General features: G+C 44.6%; 1 protein-coding gene across 1 annotated transcript in view; it reads left to right on the forward strand.

Annotated features, from left to right (window-relative positions):
* Positions 1–17,987, forward strand: part of INPP5A (inositol polyphosphate-5-phosphatase A) — a 247,976-nt gene that overhangs the window by 221,355 nt on the left and 8,634 nt on the right. Inside the window, exon 12 of the mRNA XM_054382194.1 lies at positions 971–1,044. Within this exon, the coding sequence (XP_054238169.1) occupies positions 971–1,044 (74 nt within the window). The remainder of the gene's footprint in view (positions 1–970; positions 1,045–17,987) is intronic.

Genomic DNA, 17,987 nt, shown 5'->3' on the forward strand with positions numbered 1-17,987 from the left:
CAAGAGGGAACAGCCTCAAGCTGCAACTGGGTAGATTTAGACCGGACATGACGAACAATTTTTTCACGGAAAAAGTGGTCAGGCATTGGAATGTGCTGCCCAGGGAGGTGGTGGAGTCACCAATCCTGGATGTGTTTAAAAGTTGTTTGGATGTGGTGCTTGGGGATATGGTTTAGGGGTGAACCTTGTAGAGTAGGGTTATTGGTTGGACTTGGTGATCCTCAGGGTCTTCTCCAACCTGAATGTTTCTGTGATTCTGTGATCACTGAGCGGCTACAGGTAGGTTCACGCTGTATTTATTCTTCCTGTGGAAGACCAGGGCAAAACAGCTTTGGCAAGAGCTGGTATTCATAGAAGAAACTAAACCCAGACTTATGAACATCCCTGCTGAATACCAGCCTGCAGTGCTGTGTCTGGGCTGCTGCCTGGGAACACATTTCACCCATTGTCACGTATCCCTCTCTGCTATCTGACAGGCACCACCCAAACCCTATGTAGGAAACATGGCTTGTCTTTGCTCAGCAAGAGTGATGTGCACATCCTTGTGTTTATTGTTCCTCCTTATCTGGGCTGAAGATAATATACTGTAACGTGATACTTTCTGCTGGCATTTTTGTGGGCTGACCAGCGTTGCAGTTTGCTGTACTGGCTTTAATGCCAGTCTGGTTTATCTTTGGAAAGATTGCTAACAAAATGTGCAAAAATGTAGCCATGTGGAAATAGTAAATGTACAGATAGGTCACTGCTGGAGGGAACCAGTGCTACCTGTTCCACTGAGAGGTAAAGGCTTCTCTCAATGAACTGTTCATGTGTCAGTGTAGTACTGAGTGATCTGCACTGCATTTTATGTGAGGTATATCTCAAGTGTGTAATCAAAGTCTCTGTTTATTGCCTTTTATGTAATGTAATGTTTTGTGATTGCTTCAGCTCAACATTAAAAAGTGAATGCATTTATTTCTGTCTTTTGTAGCTTTTAGAATTTGACAGAGAGCTGTCAGTCTTTAAAGACAAATTGTATGAACTGGACATCTCATTTCCTCCCAGGTAAGACTCCTCTATTATCCATTTATTTAACTAGCTGCCTAAAATGTGTTACTGATGCTGCAGGTAAAATGTGAGTGCTCCCATGCAGGCTGCAGAAATGATGTGGTCTTTGTTCCCTTCAGAAGGTTCAGAGTTCTCCCACTGCCCTACATCAGTGCCTGAGCAGTGGCAGTGCCATGTGCCCACAGTGCTTCACAGCTCCTTGCTGGGATCCAGCCCAGCCTGGCTTTGGTAGCTGCTCCTGAAATAGGCCTGACTTGGTGGTGTGCTGGGAGAAAGGTCACTGCTTTTAAGCACTGGACCCAGATAACTTGTTAAAATACTTTATTGCCACTTTAAAGGCAGTCTTTGCCTCAGGCTGTTGAAAACTGAGCAGTGCTGGCACTCATAAGAGTAGACCCAAGGTAGGCATACAGAGCCCAATGCAGGCATTCAAGGAGGGAACTGAGAGGAGTAGCAGGAGAGAGGTTGAGAATTTAAATTCTGCTTTTTCAGTTTCAGCTAAACTTGCATAACTGCTAAGAGTATTAGAATAATTTGGCTTTTTTAATCCAATTGCTTGATTTTAATCAGCTGCATCCCTTAGGCAAATTTGAGCCACAAAAAGACAAGTATTGCTGTCACACAGCCTCGAGATGTTTGTACGTGTCAGTCCTCTTCAGGAGAAATCTGTGGAAAATGTGGGAGTTCTAAGCATGGAGGGGCCCCTTTCCAAGAGTGAGGAACTCAGATCTCACAGTTGGTTTCAAGGGAAAGAAATACTGCATTTGCAAAGCTGAAGTTCAGGAAATCATAGATAAAACCTTACTTTTTCAATGATCTTTTTAACAGATACAATATTCTCAGATACTGCTATTTTGTCCTTTATGGACAGATAAAAAACTATGATGTTTTGGCATATACTAAGAAAAAATTTGGAAAGCTTGCCTTTTTGTTATCATAATCTCATTATTTCTCACCAGCCAGCTGCGATACCAATTATATTGATCCCTTGGGACAGTGGAAGTATGCATGGAGAGGTTACCACTGCTCTAAATTGTTCTTATTGATTAAGTATGATAAGAGAAGACTAGCAGCGTGTACATCTCTGAGTGTATTTCATTAGTTGTGTACCTGGTCAGGGTACAAGGAGGTGAGAGGAAATAGATAGAGGATTTGTTGGGTTTTTATTAGAAGAGATATTCTTCAGCTTGATTCCCCCAACATCAGTGCTTTCAGCCACAGCAAGGCTTGGCAGAAGGATGTTCCTGCATGAATGGTTTGCAGATCCTTCAAACCTTTCTGTCAGTACAGTTTGGTGCCACACTGCTCTCACACAAAGATCAGAAGTGTGGTGTGAGTAGTCTTGGTATCTCAGTTGTGCCTTTGATGTCTGTGGAACCATGTCAGCATCTGGCCAAAGTCCAAACCCTTGAAAAATGTCTTCACACATATGTCCAAATCTCACTAGAGATTTCTATGATTAAGAATCTTGCGAATTACAGCACCAGACTGGATACAACCTAGGGTTTTCCAAGGGGAGGTTGTGGGCAAGTAATATCTGAGCTTTCCTCTTCTTTGCATCTCACTGCATAGAACAAAAGCCAAACCAAAAGTCTACAGGAACTACCTGGTAGCCATGCAGGGAAGGGAAGAACTAGGGGTTGGACTAGATGATCTCCAGAGGTCCCTTCCAACCCCTAACATCCTGTGATCCTGTGACTCTGAAGGATGAAGCCTCAGGCTTGGGTCTCCAGGTAAGGAGACCAAGACTTGCAGAAGCAGCCAGAAGGGGAAAGCTCTAGGGAGTTAAGCTGATGAGTGGCTAGGACAACGTGACAGGGCTGTGGAGGAGGGAGGACTGGTCAAGGACAATCTGGAGTACTGGGGCAGAGCGTTGAAAACCATAGGAAGAGTGAGATGGCTGCAGGACACTGCCCATGGGACATGACAGTGAGTTGGTCTTGCCCTTCCCAAGTGAAAACAAGTAGCCAGGAAAAAGATTTTCTGTGTCCCTTCCTAGCATTGATCCACAGATGGCTTGATAGACCACTGCTGCTGGATGTCAGATGCTGGAGGAATGCTTAGGAATCCCTGTCAGGCCAAGGTAAGGCCACTTGTCCTTGAGGAATGGCCAGTGGGAGCTTGAAAGTGGCCTAATGTCAGACTGTATAAAAAGAGAGGGAGCTGTGGCTGAGTCCTGCCTTGGGCAGCAGCCAGCAGTCACACCGCTCTGGCTCCTGTCCTCTTTCAGAGGAGATGAAAAACCAAGATCCTGACCACTTCCTGCCATCAAAGATCCTTTTACATTTTTGCAAGAGCATAGATGTCTAGACAGATGCTCTGGCCAAAGTCCTGGTAACTGGATTCCACCTCTCCGAACACACTGTTGCTTTACTTGAGTTTGGTGGCATTCTTCACTTCCCACCCCAAGCCACCTCACAGTGTGGGTGTAGTGCTGATGGCTGCTGCACTGCGCCTATGGGGCACTGACCTCAGCAGTTGTCTATAGGCCACGGCTCATGAACCTACTGAGATGCTTGCAAAGAAAGATTTGCACTACCAGGGTGGATGCAGGCACTTCCAAGCAGGAACCCCATCCAGATCTTGGGAAACAGCTATGCAGGGTCATTTCCAGCTTCAGCTCTTCTCAGTGTTCCCACTCGGGTGCCAGCTTCAGGGCTTTGTGAGCAGTCTGGGAGTAGGGAGGAGTACAATGTGGCAAACCCTTCCTCACCTATGCCCAAGGGGAGCAGTGGAGGGGATAAAGATGAAGATTTGCCTTCTCCTGCGTTTCCTTCTTACAACTAAGTCATGGTTAACAGTAATGAATAGCAGTAAATGTTGATACATTCAGAATTGGCACTTCCTGCATGGCCTGGGAGAAGAGATGCTGGTGTTGAGTTTATGCAACACAAAATTTCTTTGAACTTTAGCAGAGAGTATTGATAAAATGGGAGCTCTGAATATGAGAATATTGCTAAAATAGAAGACTTAAGCCCAAGAAGCTGAGCTTGAGCACAAACAAAGAGCAAATTGGCTTTACCTTAGAGTGCTTTTCCTCACCCACCCTTGCTCCTTCTCCTGGTCATTTATGTTCCATGGTCCTTGCAGGGCACCACACTTGGTTTGGTGAGTAGTGTTACCTGAGGACTGCAGAGCTGGGTTCCTGGGTGTTGAAGTTACTGTAGGTCCTGTTTTGTCTCATAAAACTAAGCACATTGATTTTCCTGGAAGAAACAATATGATTTCTTTTCCTTTGTATTGAAATAATGACCACAGTATGCCATTAACTGCAAAAGCAGGTATTTTGAGTAGGCAAAAAGCAGTGGTTTTAATGTAAGACATTTTCTTTTTAAGTTAGAACTTTTCCACTCATGCAGGGTGTGAACTATATGGCCTGAATGTTTTGGTTTCACTTCCTAGTAGTTTCTCCTCCATTTTTCCCTCATTTTTTTCCCATTACTTCTGGAATGAAGTTATCTGTATCTTATCATGGCTTGGCTGCTTTTATATACTGCTCATAAATATGAGCTTAACCTCTATTTGTCATAGATCCAGTCATACTAGATTTTGTATTTGTACCCAAAGGAGGATGTGATCAGTCCTGTACATTTAGAAACTACTTCTTTAAGCACTTGGTGCTCCTAGCTGGAGAATGTACAGTGTGTCTGTTTGTGCTGCAGATGCATCAGACAAAGCCTTTGTCACAGCAGGGAGGCAGGGAGTGCTCTAGGCACTTGTTGTCAGGCTTATGGGCTCCATGAAGGAGCACTGGGGTTTAGAAGGAAGTTGTAAGCCATTGTAATGATAGCTTTAAAGTAGTCTTTCAGAAATAATTTTATACCTGACACTTGAATTATGGTCCATTGATGCAGTCCATGAATTACTCTCTACTTCTGCTCTGCATCCGCGGTGCTACAGCCTGACATCATGGGGTGCTGGCCAAGAACTGAAGACAGAGTATCTCGGTTGGAGTGGCACTGAAAAGATCTAGTTCTGCATTTCACATCTCTCAAAAGAGTGAAAGATCAGTTAGGACAGTTTTTCTTTCATTTGCTTCATTGTTTGTGCATACCATTAATTGCCTGACTTGCCCCCAGATTTCTGCAAGTCAGTAACACAGTTGCATAGCTGCCTAGTAAATTTTTCCCTTAAAAAGCATGCTGAGGATTCATTGTGCTCTTGAGATAAATGGAAAAGGTCACATCCCTTTGAGTTGCAGCAGACTAAGTTACTTATGAATTCATTTTTTATCAGCATAAACTGCTTATTCTCTGGACTTTATCATGAAATCTTATTGATACACTACCACAGCTGGCCTGGGGTTGAAAGCTTTGCTCCTCTGAGTTGGTGGTATTGTTGTGATTAACTTCAGTGGTGCCAAGCCTTCACCCTTGGTGAATTGGTTTGTGTTCATGCCACTCCTAGAGCAGCCTTGCACCATGATCCAGATCCCTCAGGTGTAAGCACAGGTGGGTAGGAACAGCTGAGCTGTTACTGACCATGCTTTACCTTCCTGAATGCAGCCTGAGATCCCCACCCCAACCCAACCCAGGCACTGCTGCCTGGGCACCTGACAGCTCCAGTGCTGGACAGGCAGCTCCAGTTCCTCCTAAGAGGGCTTTGTTTGAATTAAACCAGTTGGTAGCATAAAATAAGCAAAGTCCTAAGGCTGCAAAACCTCATTCAGACAGAGAGGGTGACCAGAACTGTTTTTCTCAAGCAGTGTTTTCTCAGTCATGACTGTACAATCATTTCAGGATTTAATTTGACATGTGAGTCTGTGGTTACCAAAATGAGGGGAAACATAACTGCTGTCCTAAAGAGCATTTGGAAGTTTTGGTGTCCTCAAGGTGCTTGTGTACTCAAGAGAAAATAACCAAGTCTGATCCTTCCATGTTCTCAGTTTTCATTTAAAATTATGAAATAAGTCTTTCTGTTGCAGTAATCTGCATGGAGAGGACATTTCTGTATGATTCTGGGTTTAAACTGTTTTCTGTTAATATCCCTGTATCTTTTACAGTTAATTTCTCTGCCCTTTCTCCTCCATCTCAAAGGAAGCCATGGCAGCCATGTAGGCATAGAAGAACTGTTTTTAAGGGAAACCACTATATTTTGCTCCTTAGATAAACCTTCTTGTAAGCAAGCTTTTGTCCAAATTTTTCACTTTCATGCTCCCATTTTAAAATGAGGTAAAGCCCTGTAAACTCTGTGTGACACCACATCACGATGCTGTGCTGTTTACTGGTCCCAGTTTGGAGAAACAGCTGGGTGACTGGGTGCAGGCTGCCAGCAGCTGAATGGCAGCGCTCCGGCGCCTTCGGCTTTGCACTGAGAGCGCCGCGCAGCTGTGAATCCATCTTGCTTTGCTCCAGAAGCTCCTTGTCAGGCCAGGCACAGCATGCCTGGACATTGCTCACTCCCACAACGGATTTGTAATCCTGGTCAGTGGTGGCCCTGGAGCTGGCATGCCCACCAGGAAGGACAGGGCAAGGGGTTGCTTTCGTGCAGGACAACACTGCCAGACCTTCTTGTTGCCGGTTTTTCATTACACTGAGACAGCATTCCGGAATAAGTGGTAATATAAATGTTGGCTTCTTGAGTAATTTTCTAACTATAAAATGCCACAGGGCAGTGCTGCTGGGTTGTAATACTTCTCTTTTTCTTTGTTCTTCACTTCCATTTCATGATGCACTTCAAAACCCAAGTAGAGTGTACTTCTCTGTATGTTACCTTCTCCTCTCAGTTAATTGTGAACTGCATTCAGTAATCAGTGAGAGCACTTAGCTCTTACCTCTTGTTAGAAAAAAAACATCTCAGGAATCATGATGCACAAGTTTTGGCAAAAAAAATTAGGTCTTTGTCTGTTTCCATCCACTGTATGGATGTATCCACTTTTCACACCAGCTTTTAAAAAGTGAACTTCATAGAAACCTTCTCATATTTTCTTTCTAGGATCTGTGCTAATGATTCCTAAAAGTAAAATTTTGATGGTGTCGTAAGTATCAAATAAAAGCTTGCTTTTTAATTCTGCAGAGAATGAAGGTCCTGTACTGAGCCAAGAATACTTTAAAACAGTCTTTTTAAACTCCTGACTTCTTTTTTGTTTCTAAGCAATAGTACAGGTCATTCTCTGAAGGAATGGAAATACCAGAGGAACCTTTCCTTGTACTTCTCTGTTTGCCACATCTAGACAGCAGTGGAGAAATAAGTACAGCTGTCTTGTCACTAGCTGGGCTGTAAAAGAGAACTGGGGCTCAGCTCAGCCCTCCCTAACAGGATGATGTAAATCTCCCATGCTTTTTCACCCACCTTTGTTCAGACCCTTGGTGGAAAAGTGAGTGAAATTATCAACCCATTGTGAAAGGCTGCATGAAAACACCGTGTAGCTGAATTAATAAAACCTCCTAGTCCTGGCTTAAATCTCTGAAAACCAGGACAGTCAATTCTATGTTTAGAAAAGCTATTTCCCAAGGCTTTGTAAGTTTATAATGACTGTTAATATTTATTGTGGGTTGGAACTTGACACAAGAGGTTTCAAAACAAGTAAAATACTCATGTCCCTTTCGTTCAGAGCAAGATGCCCTGTCAGGCTGCTGCATGAGTGTTTTCCCACCCATGTAGCAGATCTCCTTTGGGTTATTCATTTTGAATACAGCAGGCTGTGATGGTTTGAAACTGTCTTTTTTAACTTTTCTTTGCAAAGTTCAAACAGGTCAGAAAGGCACAGTCAGAGTAAAAGATGCTGTCACCCCATGGCCAGCCATCCCCTGTTAGTGGAGTAATGGGGATGAGCTCTGCTCTCAGGGCTGCTTCTGCAGGTCACAGGAAACAGTCATGGGCAAAACAAGAAAAACAGCCTTAGCATGGCTGATAAGAGGGCAGGTGAATGAGACTTTGCAGAATTAGCTCTTTGGGATTAGCTGGGTATAAATTAAATTGAAGTTCTTCGGTTTTATCTGGCCATTAATCCACAAATTGACCTTTTTTTCTGCCCTTTTAAAACAGTGGCTCACTTTAAAGTTTTCAAACTGCTGAACAATATGCAAATGGAACTTACGGGACTTTACAGAAATATGTAAATATTTTTAAATAATTGATTTTGGTAGGTATAAATTATCATTTTTATATATATAATAATAATAGTTCTGTGAGAGTTTATAGTTATTGTAGTTGTTAACTGAATTTGTAGCTCTGAATGGAAGTGTGTTAAGACAGCAAGCAATGTTCACATGTTTGCACCTGGGTTTCCTCAAGGTCTTGATAAACTCTATGTTAGTGAAACTTCAGCTTCAGGACTCTCCAGTCAACTCTGTGTGTGGGAAGGATTCCAAAGCCACTTCTGACCTCTCCTACCAGCCACATCTAAAAATAGCATTTCTGCAGGCACACTGATGGAACTCAAAACACAACAAAACTGTTGTTCTCCAGTGCAAAACTATAATTTAGATTAAGACCGTGTTCTGCTTGATCTCACATGAATTCTTCACCTGACCCTGCATGGCTGTCCTGCTGTGCTGGTCAGGCTGTCACCCCTCAAAACCACTGGGAACAAAGCTGTGAGCAGGCACAGCAGTGCCAGCAGCTGCTTCCTTTGCAAGGCCTCCTCTCTTCAGCAGGACACTTCTCTGAATTCCTCTCCAGTTCTGAGCTTCTTTTCATTCTCTGTGCTCAGGTTCTCTCAGCTCACCATCCCTGACCCACACACCGCAGCAAGGCAGGTGGCAATGCAGTGAGTGCAGGTCAAGGAAAGCCTTCAGCTCTGACCCAGCCTGAGCTTTTGCCCTCAGCAGCCTCTGCCCAGGGCCCTCCCCAGCACACCCCTGCACTGCACAGCAGGCCGTGCCTAGGAGGCGTCTGCAGACAGGGCAGCCAGGGAACTGCCAGGCCTGGGTGTTCCAATGCCCAGGCAGGGCAGCTTTTCCAAAGCCATCCCCTTTTCTCCTCTGCCTTCCTGGGTCTGCAGACAGGAGCAGTAACAATCCACACTGCCTTCAGCAACAGCAGAGCCTTCCTCAAGCCACCTGGCATGTGCCAAAGGCGCCGGCGGGCTGGAAGAGGAAGCACAGCTCAGTGAGAAATCAGTGGCTGCGTCACAGCTCTGCTGTCTCTGCACAGAATAGAAAGCCCCCTTCTCACAGAGTATGTTTCAGACATTACTCACTCATTCCTCCACTCCTGTATTTCAAGGCCCTTTACTTTATGTGGTGAATATTCATGTTTTCCTCTCATTACCCTTTGTAATCTAATGTAGCCCATGGCAACCTTAGCCACTGGAGACTAAATACAATTCAGAATTTGAAACTCTGTAAGCTCTGTCAGTCACAGGCTGAACAGCCCTGCCGTGAGCAAACAGCAAACCCAGTGTGAGGCTGAAAAAGTGTTTGTGGTAGTCAGCAATCATTGCAAAAGGGGGCAAGTGTGAAAAAAGGAGTAACAACATTGTGGTCAGTCAATATACAGGTGGGCAATTGTTACCTGTATCACTGCTCTCCATTAATTATTAGAATTATTCTTGTAGCAGAGATAGGAGCTGACTTTAGCAAGAGTTCACACCCACCTACAAGGTTTGCTTCCAGATAAGTCTGCATGCACAGTAATCTCATGTATTAATCATTCTCTTAAAGTGACCTATTCTTGTTTGTTGTTGCATTAGGCTGTCATGTAATTTACTGGTTGGAAATATGTTTGTGACTTAGATATCCTCTGCGTGATATTTTTTCTCAAGCAGACCCTCTGCCCTGGCAGTGACTTGTCTTTGACACCTCTCATCAGGAGACAGGTTGAATCTCATTTGCTCTTGGAAGAGTGTTTCTTCTTTGGAATACCCACTGGCTCTGGTCCTTTATTCTGCCAGAATCCTCTGTAGTCTATATGCTGTTTATTCACTACCCTTGCATTTTGTCCCATGACCTTTTTTGTTGTGGCAGGTTGCACAGTGATACTTGTGTCTTTTCTGGCCTAGTTTGCACTGTGGAGTGATCCAGCCTGCTCTGTGTGCAGCAAGGCCATTTTCAGATGGGCTGGCTTGTTCCCTTCCTTCTGCAGGCACTGTCCAGAGAGGAACAGTTCTGCCTCTTGTACCCAGCCTTGTGGGTGTCCTTCTGCCCATCCCAGTGTCACCTTTGGATGAGGAACAGGGGGACAAGACAGTGGTTTAGATTTTGGTAGGCTACCTTCACTTGCCAATGTCTTCACCAGCTGCTCTGTGTGTTTTCAGAGTGTACAAACACCTGGCACAGCATTCCTGGGCCAAACGGAATTCCTGTTTCTTAGGACTCACCTCAGGAGTGCTTCTGGGTCCTAATGTCTCACAAAAGGGGAATTTCTTCTCACTTGAAGAGATTAAAAGTTGCTAAAGCCCTAGATGATTTCTGTGCTTGCTTTATTGGTTACTTTTATAACACATGATTTTTCTGCCAATTAAGAAGTATTTTCAACCCAATAGAAATACATCACACTCATTCATGCAGTGATACCTTCAGGGTATCAGTGAGGTATCTCAAATCACCAGTGAATCCCTCAGCCCCCAAGGAACAGATTCCCACAGGACATGGTGTAGTTCTCTGGGTTCTTCCAGCATCTAAGGCTAGAGCAGAGAAGACAGCTGACATTCCTTCCAAAACAATTAGAATGCAATGATTACAATAATTTTGAGACAGCTCTCATCCTCATTTCTCCCCTCAAATTCAGCCCAGTACTGCTCTAACCAACATTCTCAACTAATTTCCAAATGAAAAGAGGGTGTTTCTTTAATTTGTGAGGAACTGGAGAGAATTTCCCAGGTAATCAGTTCTCTTTTGGTTTAAGGAGTTGCATTAAAGAGAAAAACAGAACGGAGTCAAGTAAAAAAGGTTCAGGGACTAAGTATTGGGGTATGCCATGTGCAAGGTGAGGGTTACAGACCATGCTGCAAGCAGAAAGCAAAGCAAACTTGAAACAGCTTCTGGTCTTTGCTGCTAACCAGGCCCTTTGTTGGATTCTGGTCTGAAAGAGCTGATGACAAGGCTGGTGGTTTGGAACCTGAACCCTGTCCTACCTCTGGCCTCAGCTTTGTAGTAATCTTTTGCATGTATGAGAATTTGTAAATTACAGCCCAAAAGTAACTTCCTTTGAGCCAGGCATGTTCCCAGAAGAGAAATGGAGCTCAGTCCCAGTCATAGACAGTCCCACCAGCCTGTTCTGCCCCATCCAGCCAGCACAGGGCCCTGCCCAGCAGACAGCACTGTTCATCATTCCTTGTGCCCATGCACACACACCCAGTGCAGCACATGGCTGTGACAGCATGGAGCACACCACTCCTGCCCACTCCCTGTGCACTGGTGCTGCTGAACAGCCCAGCTGATCAGCTGCCCCCCAGGCCCTCTCACCCCAGGATCCCTCCAGGAACACCGATGGCTGTGGGACACTGCAGGCACCATCACATTGTCACCATGGTTCAGCCCCTGTGTCTGTGGCAAGGGGAGATGTTCTCTGGGGAAAGCATTCTGGGTGGGAAGGGAAAAGGGCCAGTTGTTGCTCACTGGAAGGAGAGAGGGACTCTGTGTTTCTCGCTCTGTAACTGAAGAAGGTGTAGAGTTGCAGTGGTGGTACTGAAACTTCAGTTCCCTCTGAAGTGTGCTGCAGACAGGTATTTGCCTAAACACATTTCGCCAGAGAGCAGTATGGCCAGCAGAAACCCATAAAAGAGACATGGAGCAAAACACAGTGTGGTTAACCATCCTGTTCTGTGTTGGGGCTGCAGTCCTGTTTACCTTCTTAGCCTTTGCTGCAGTGATCCCCCCCTGCCTTGTTATTGTCACCTTTGACTCTGCTCGGTGGCATGATCACCATGGTGTTAGTGTAGCCTGTGCAAGTAGCAGCTGTTGAAGGCATTGTGCTGCAAGGGCTGTGTTTGCAGGGCTGTGTTTGCCCTTCTGAGCTGGCTGCAGTCAGATGCTAGCACGGCTGGTTAGCTGGGCACAACATCAGGAAGGCTTGTTAGGATTTTGGTACATATGAGGCAGCTAATTTAATTCAAACAGCAACCTGTCTTACTGCTTAGCTTTAACTATCTGCTGCCTAAACTGAGCATACAAAGACAAATTACACACAGGGTCATTTGTTAGGAAGAGAGCAAGGGGACCCAAATCTCCCTTTCAGATTCAGGGCAACAAAAACCTGTAATTCAATTTGGAGGAACAAACTAATGATCTGGAAGCTGACAAAAATTAGATGTCCTACTTGGATTGGTCAAATGACATTTTAGTTAAAACCACACTCATGTACCAGGCCACACTAATGCTGAGCTGGGACCTCACTCATTTAGAATACCAAAATACTTTTATCTTTGGTCTTACAAGTTCCAGAGCACTCAGAGTTTGAACTGGTAGCCTGTGTTCCCTGTCCTTGCTTCTAGTAAAAGCATCTTTGACAATCTGATAGTGGGTCAGAGGTAAAGGTAAATTGGTCCAGCATTTTCTTAAAGAATACAACAATAGTAACTAATTCTCTGATGAAAAGTGGTTGGGATTTTTTTCCTCTGTTGAAGATCTCTTTCAATATCATACGGAAACAGAAAGACTTAAAAGTGAGAGAAGGTGTAGTAACTGCTAGGACTCGTATTCAAAAATGAAACAGATCAAATCAAAACTGTGTCTCAGCATTCCCCACAAAGAGCTCGGTTTCCATTAGTGCTTTATAATTCCATCTCATCTCAAATGTTTTTGTATTACAGACCATTCAGGGTGTCCTGATTTGGCTGGGACAGACTCTCAGGCCAGCCATGAGCTGCAGGCCACTAGCAGTTTGAAGTGACCTGAGCTGGCTGCAGGTGAATCCCAGACCACGAATGGCATGTTGACTGCAGAGGGGGAGGTTTGCTGAGGATGGGGCCTCATGCTTGGGCTCCTGCTCTTACTTGGGCTGTTTCTGACCCTGCTCCTCTTCCTTCTCCTCTTGAGGACTGCCTTCCCATTTAGGGTGACCAATGTGCACTCACTGGGCTGAGTAGCACTTTGTGTGCTTTATACTGGCAGGGGTGTCAGCTTTGTTTCATTAAATCCATTTTCATTACACCCCACTGGGCCTTCTCTTCTTACTCTCCTCTGGGGAGGGGTCATCAAGTGCCAGCAACTGCTGGAGTTTAGCCCCAGATTTGGGCTAAATGGAGACATAGGGATAGGAAATGAATTAAGAGATGAGAACAAGTGGTCTTCAAACAGGAGGTATTTCCACTCCCATGACAAAGTTTGTCTAAGCATCTGCATAAGAATCCGGACACAGGATGCACAGTTTGTCAGAATGACCTTTATTGACTAAAAAATGGGTTTATTGCTCATTTTTCCCCACTGTGGCCTAGTAGGTGTTGTCCCAGTTCCTACAACATGCCTGGAATTGTTTCACCCAGAGGAAGCAGGATCCCTAAGGCAAATCCAGAATGATTATCAGCAGCAGTGAGCACACTCACTGTGTGCAGCAATGTGCTGGGACACAGAGCTGCCCATGTCAGACAGCTTCTAGAGGTAGCAACCCTCCAGAGTGAATTTATTGTTTCCTGTTAGAAAGGACACTTCACCCATCTCAGGAACACGCTTTATCCATCCTTGCACAAGAGAGGAGTTCATTAGGAGCATTTTTCCTGACTGGAAATGCCAGTTAAGGAGACATTTATATACACAGACTTGTTGGCTTGTGTTCCAAGTTAAGACACTGCTGACAGGGTGCTTTATGATGTCAGAAGACTTCTCACCCTGCAGTAAGTATTTTTGTAAAGGGTGTCAAATCATCTTTGACAATGCCTGTCACCAGCAGGAGTGCAGGAATATTACTGACCCTCTTAATGGCTTGTTTTCCCCAAACAACTGCCAAGAAGCTCTCATTAACTGTAACACCAGTAGTTCATTGCCTGCTCCTTATTAACCAAGTTAGTGGAGTTCCTCCAAGTGTTTGGTTAAATTCTGATACCACTGAGGATTGTATTACTGATACTGGTTTAATCACAGAATGTTAGAGGTTGGAAGGGACCTTGAAAAATTATCCAGTCCAACCCCCCTGCCAGAGCAGGATCACCTAGAGCACATCACAGAGGAACACATCCAGGCAGGTTTTGAATACCTCCAGAGAGGGAGACTCCACAACCCCCCTGGGCAGCATAATTAGCACCTTTAGGAAGCTTTATTCAGAAAACCCACCTGACAGTAATCCTGGATAAATAACAAAAGAGTGTAACTGAAACATGAGTTTGCAAAATAAGGGTGGAAAAGCAGCTAGAAGGAGCATCTTCAGAAAAAAACGAGTCCTGAACGAGAAATAAATCAAACAAACCTCTCACTTGGAAGCTCCAGAGCTGCCTGTCTGTCCATCATCCAGAGGCACATACAAAGTGTATTTTGCATAACTACAGCTGGTATGCCCAGAGAATAACAGGCAAGGTTTGCTATTAGTTATTCCACTAGTATGAGTGATTAAGGTCCTACACTTCAACTTTTCCACTGTTTTAAACAGGGTAGAAAAGTTGTCACACATGGAATTCTTCATTTCTCCATTTCTATTTTAGAATACATCTGTATGTTGTGTCTTCTTGTCATTTTCACACCAGCATTCACCATCGATTCACTGCACAAGACAGATTGTGACTGAGGGAGAATGCTGCTGAAAGGAAAGAAAAAAACATTCTTTCCTGGCTAGTGATGGTGGTAGAGAGTGCTGGTGCTCCCTTTTTCTCTGCCCACAGCAGCAGTTCTGATGGTCAAGGCTAATAAAGCATGTACAGAGAGGTGGTGGCATGATGCTTGCCCTCTGGGAGAATGATTCTGGAATTCTTCACTTTTGATTATTTGGTGTAGAATCCTTCAAATTATTTTTTGTCAGATCTGCAGTTTGTTTTATCAAGCCTGTAACTGCTTACACTATTCATAAATGAGGAAATCTGTTAATTCATAGAATCATAGAATTGTCAGGGTTGGAAGAGACCTCAAAGATCATCCAGTTCCAATCCACCTGCCATGGGGAGGGACACCGCACACTAGACCAGGTTGCTCAGAGCCACATCCAGCCACATCCCTTAAAAACTTCCAGGGATGGGGCTGCCACCACCTCCCTGGGCAACAGAATAATAATTACAATTATTAACAGAGTTTTGAATTAAGAACTGTGAATTCCTTACTTGCCTGGAATGAGTGTGTTAAAAGAAGCCTCAACAAAAGCAAAGCTATTTTCATGCACTCGACAGGAGACAGCCTTACAGCGAACACCTTTTGGGAGATGTCTGTTACAAGACTAGTTCTGCTTTTTATGTGCACACAAGATCAAATGAGGGCATTTATGCTTTATTTCAAAGAAGCAGGTGAGGAGTGGGTTTGAACAAAAGGAAAAGAGGAGGTAAATCATGAAGCCACCCCAGAGAAAACCAAAAGTTATTAGTCAAATGAAAGGTTTGTTGTTGGCACACTTGTGTCTTGGTTAGTCCACTAAAGTTGGTAGGAATTCTTCTCCAGTTTCTCAGGTACCATCTTGAGTCTGTGCAATCTGGGCAGTTGCTGTATGGGAATAAGCAAAATGGGTGTCTGGTCTCTGTCTTGCTGCTTCTGAAATACTTGCTCTGCTGTGAGTTATCCTCATGGGCTGCACTCTGCAGCCTTCACTGCTGTGGGGCACATTTGCCAGCTTCAGGAGCCGTCTGTTTGCAGGAACAGCAGGAGCAGGCCCAAAGGCTGCCTTCTGGTGACAGCTTTTGGATGCGAAACTGAAACAGAGCTGTTTGTGGCAGTTCTGAGGCTTTGGGCATTTTCCTTCTGTTTGTGATTTTTGCAACATCTTTCTGATATGGCAGCCCCAGAACCATCAGCCTGGCTTCCTGAAGTGCTCATGCATCTGTCTGTCTCCTCTTCCAGTTGCTTCTGTTGACCAGCTTAAAATCCCATCAGCTGGTGGGGAGGCATCTGAACCAGGCATCATGTAGGAGAACAGAGTATGTGTAGGAAAGAAAACCCTTAGAAATGCTCCTAGAATTCACAAGAAGATGGTTAAGTTCTGGAGGCAGATGCAGTATTTTCATCCCACTGTTCATTTAACTATGGAGCAGGATGATGGAGACAGCTACTGGGGTCTGTGTTGGAAAAGTCTCATTCTCCATGGGACAGCAATGTGCCCTTGTGGCCAAGAGGGCCAATGGGATCCTGGGGTGTGGCAAGACAAGTGCATCCAGCACAGCTAGGGAGATTCTTCTCCCTAGTAGAGGAGAGGGGGACTACTCTGCCCTGGTGAGACCACACCTGGAGTATTGTGTCCAGTTTTGGGCTCCCCAGTTCAAGAGAGAAAGGCATCTGCTGGAGAGAGCCCAACAGAGAGCCACAAGGATGATTAGGGGACTTGAGCATCTCCCCTATGAAGAGAGACTGAAATCCCTGGGGCTGTTTAGTCTTGAGAAGGCTGAGAGGGGATCTGATCAACGTCTATAAATATCTGAGGAGTGGGTGTCAAATGGAGGGGGCCAGGCTCTTTTGGGTGGTGCACGGTAATAAGACAAGGAACAATGGATACAAACTTGAGCATGGAAGGTTTCACCCTAACATGAGAAGAAACTTTTTTACAGGGAGGGTGACAGAGCACTGGAACTGGCTGCCCAGGAGGGCTGTGGAGTCTCCTTCTCTGGAGACTTTCAAAACCCACCTGGATGAATTCCTGTGTGGACTACCCTCAGTGATCCTGCTTTTGGCAGGGGAGTTGGACTGGATGATCTCTGGAGGTCCCTTCCAACCTCTAATGTTCTGTGATTCTGTGAATAGCATAGATTGAGCACTAGGCTCCATGAAAATTTCTCCAGTGACAGTCTTATTACAGAAACCTCTAAGAGAGCTGTTATTTGCAAAAATCTAATTAACATCAATGGCATATAATGAACTAAACTATCCTGTCCCCAAAACTTGCTCAGTCACAAACAAGAATCCCTCCCAGTAATTTGGGGTTGTATTTAGCTACGATCCCTTCTTTAGCCCACCTGCATAAGAAGCCTGCTTATTCCAAAGTATTTGTGACCCTTCTGGAGCATGATGGAGGAGAGCAAATAGATTTCCTTATTTTCTGGGGTGTATCTCAGATTTTGTTATTATGTCTGTGTCAGCATTTCACTGAGAATGAGGCTTGCACAAGCCTAAGAGGTGGTGGTAGGGAGGAGGAGCCCCCATGAGAGTGCTGCAAGACAATGCCTGGCTTGAAGGAAGGATGCTGCTGCCTTACAAAAAGAGGACCTCACCCCATTTTATTCTACTGTTATTCTCTATGGATCATTTTGTCTGGGTAACTTTAGTAGCATTTATTTTCATCTCTGTCCCAGCCATTAAAAATTTGATTTGTCAAAGATTTGTAAGCCATGGTAACTTCTTGCCTGGGTGGTCAGTGTGCTAAAGACCTTGAAAAAGCAGCAGAAGTTTTCACCCTGTGAAAACATTCATATCAATAAAGGAAATTGATAAATATTGTTTCACAGAACAGAGGCAGTAACAGATCATTCAGGGGTACAGAACACCATGCCTTAAAAGCCATGCAGCTGACGCTGTAAAAGGAAGGACTGTGTGAAACGTGATTCGTTCTCACAGCTTGCTTTATAAAACATAGCATCAGTTATGTGGGGTTTTGGAGTAAGTAAAGCAAGAGGTTACCAGAAAAAAAGTCAACCTTTAAATTGCAGACAAAGAGCTTCTACCACCAAGAGTATTACATCATCAAAACATTTCACAGCCACTCAGAAATAAGCTGTACTTCTGTATGTCAGTGAAGCAGCAAATTGAATTCTCATAATATGTTTTGAAAATGAGTCTTGTTAGGTTTGATGAGGTGGAAAAGGTACTGAGATCACTGGTTTGTTCCAATACGTTCAGCACGCTCTCCCTGGATGTCTGCCATGGCTAATCTTCTTAATGGCAGCGTGGCTCCCACACCCCTTTGGTGGGAAGCTCTATGTCTCAGGTTCCAGGGTAGGG

This window comes from Indicator indicator, chromosome 7, assembly GCF_027791375.1.
Source record: "Indicator indicator isolate 239-I01 chromosome 7, UM_Iind_1.1, whole genome shotgun sequence".
In the NCBI taxonomy this organism is placed as follows: domain Eukaryota; kingdom Metazoa; phylum Chordata; class Aves; order Piciformes; family Indicatoridae; genus Indicator; species Indicator indicator.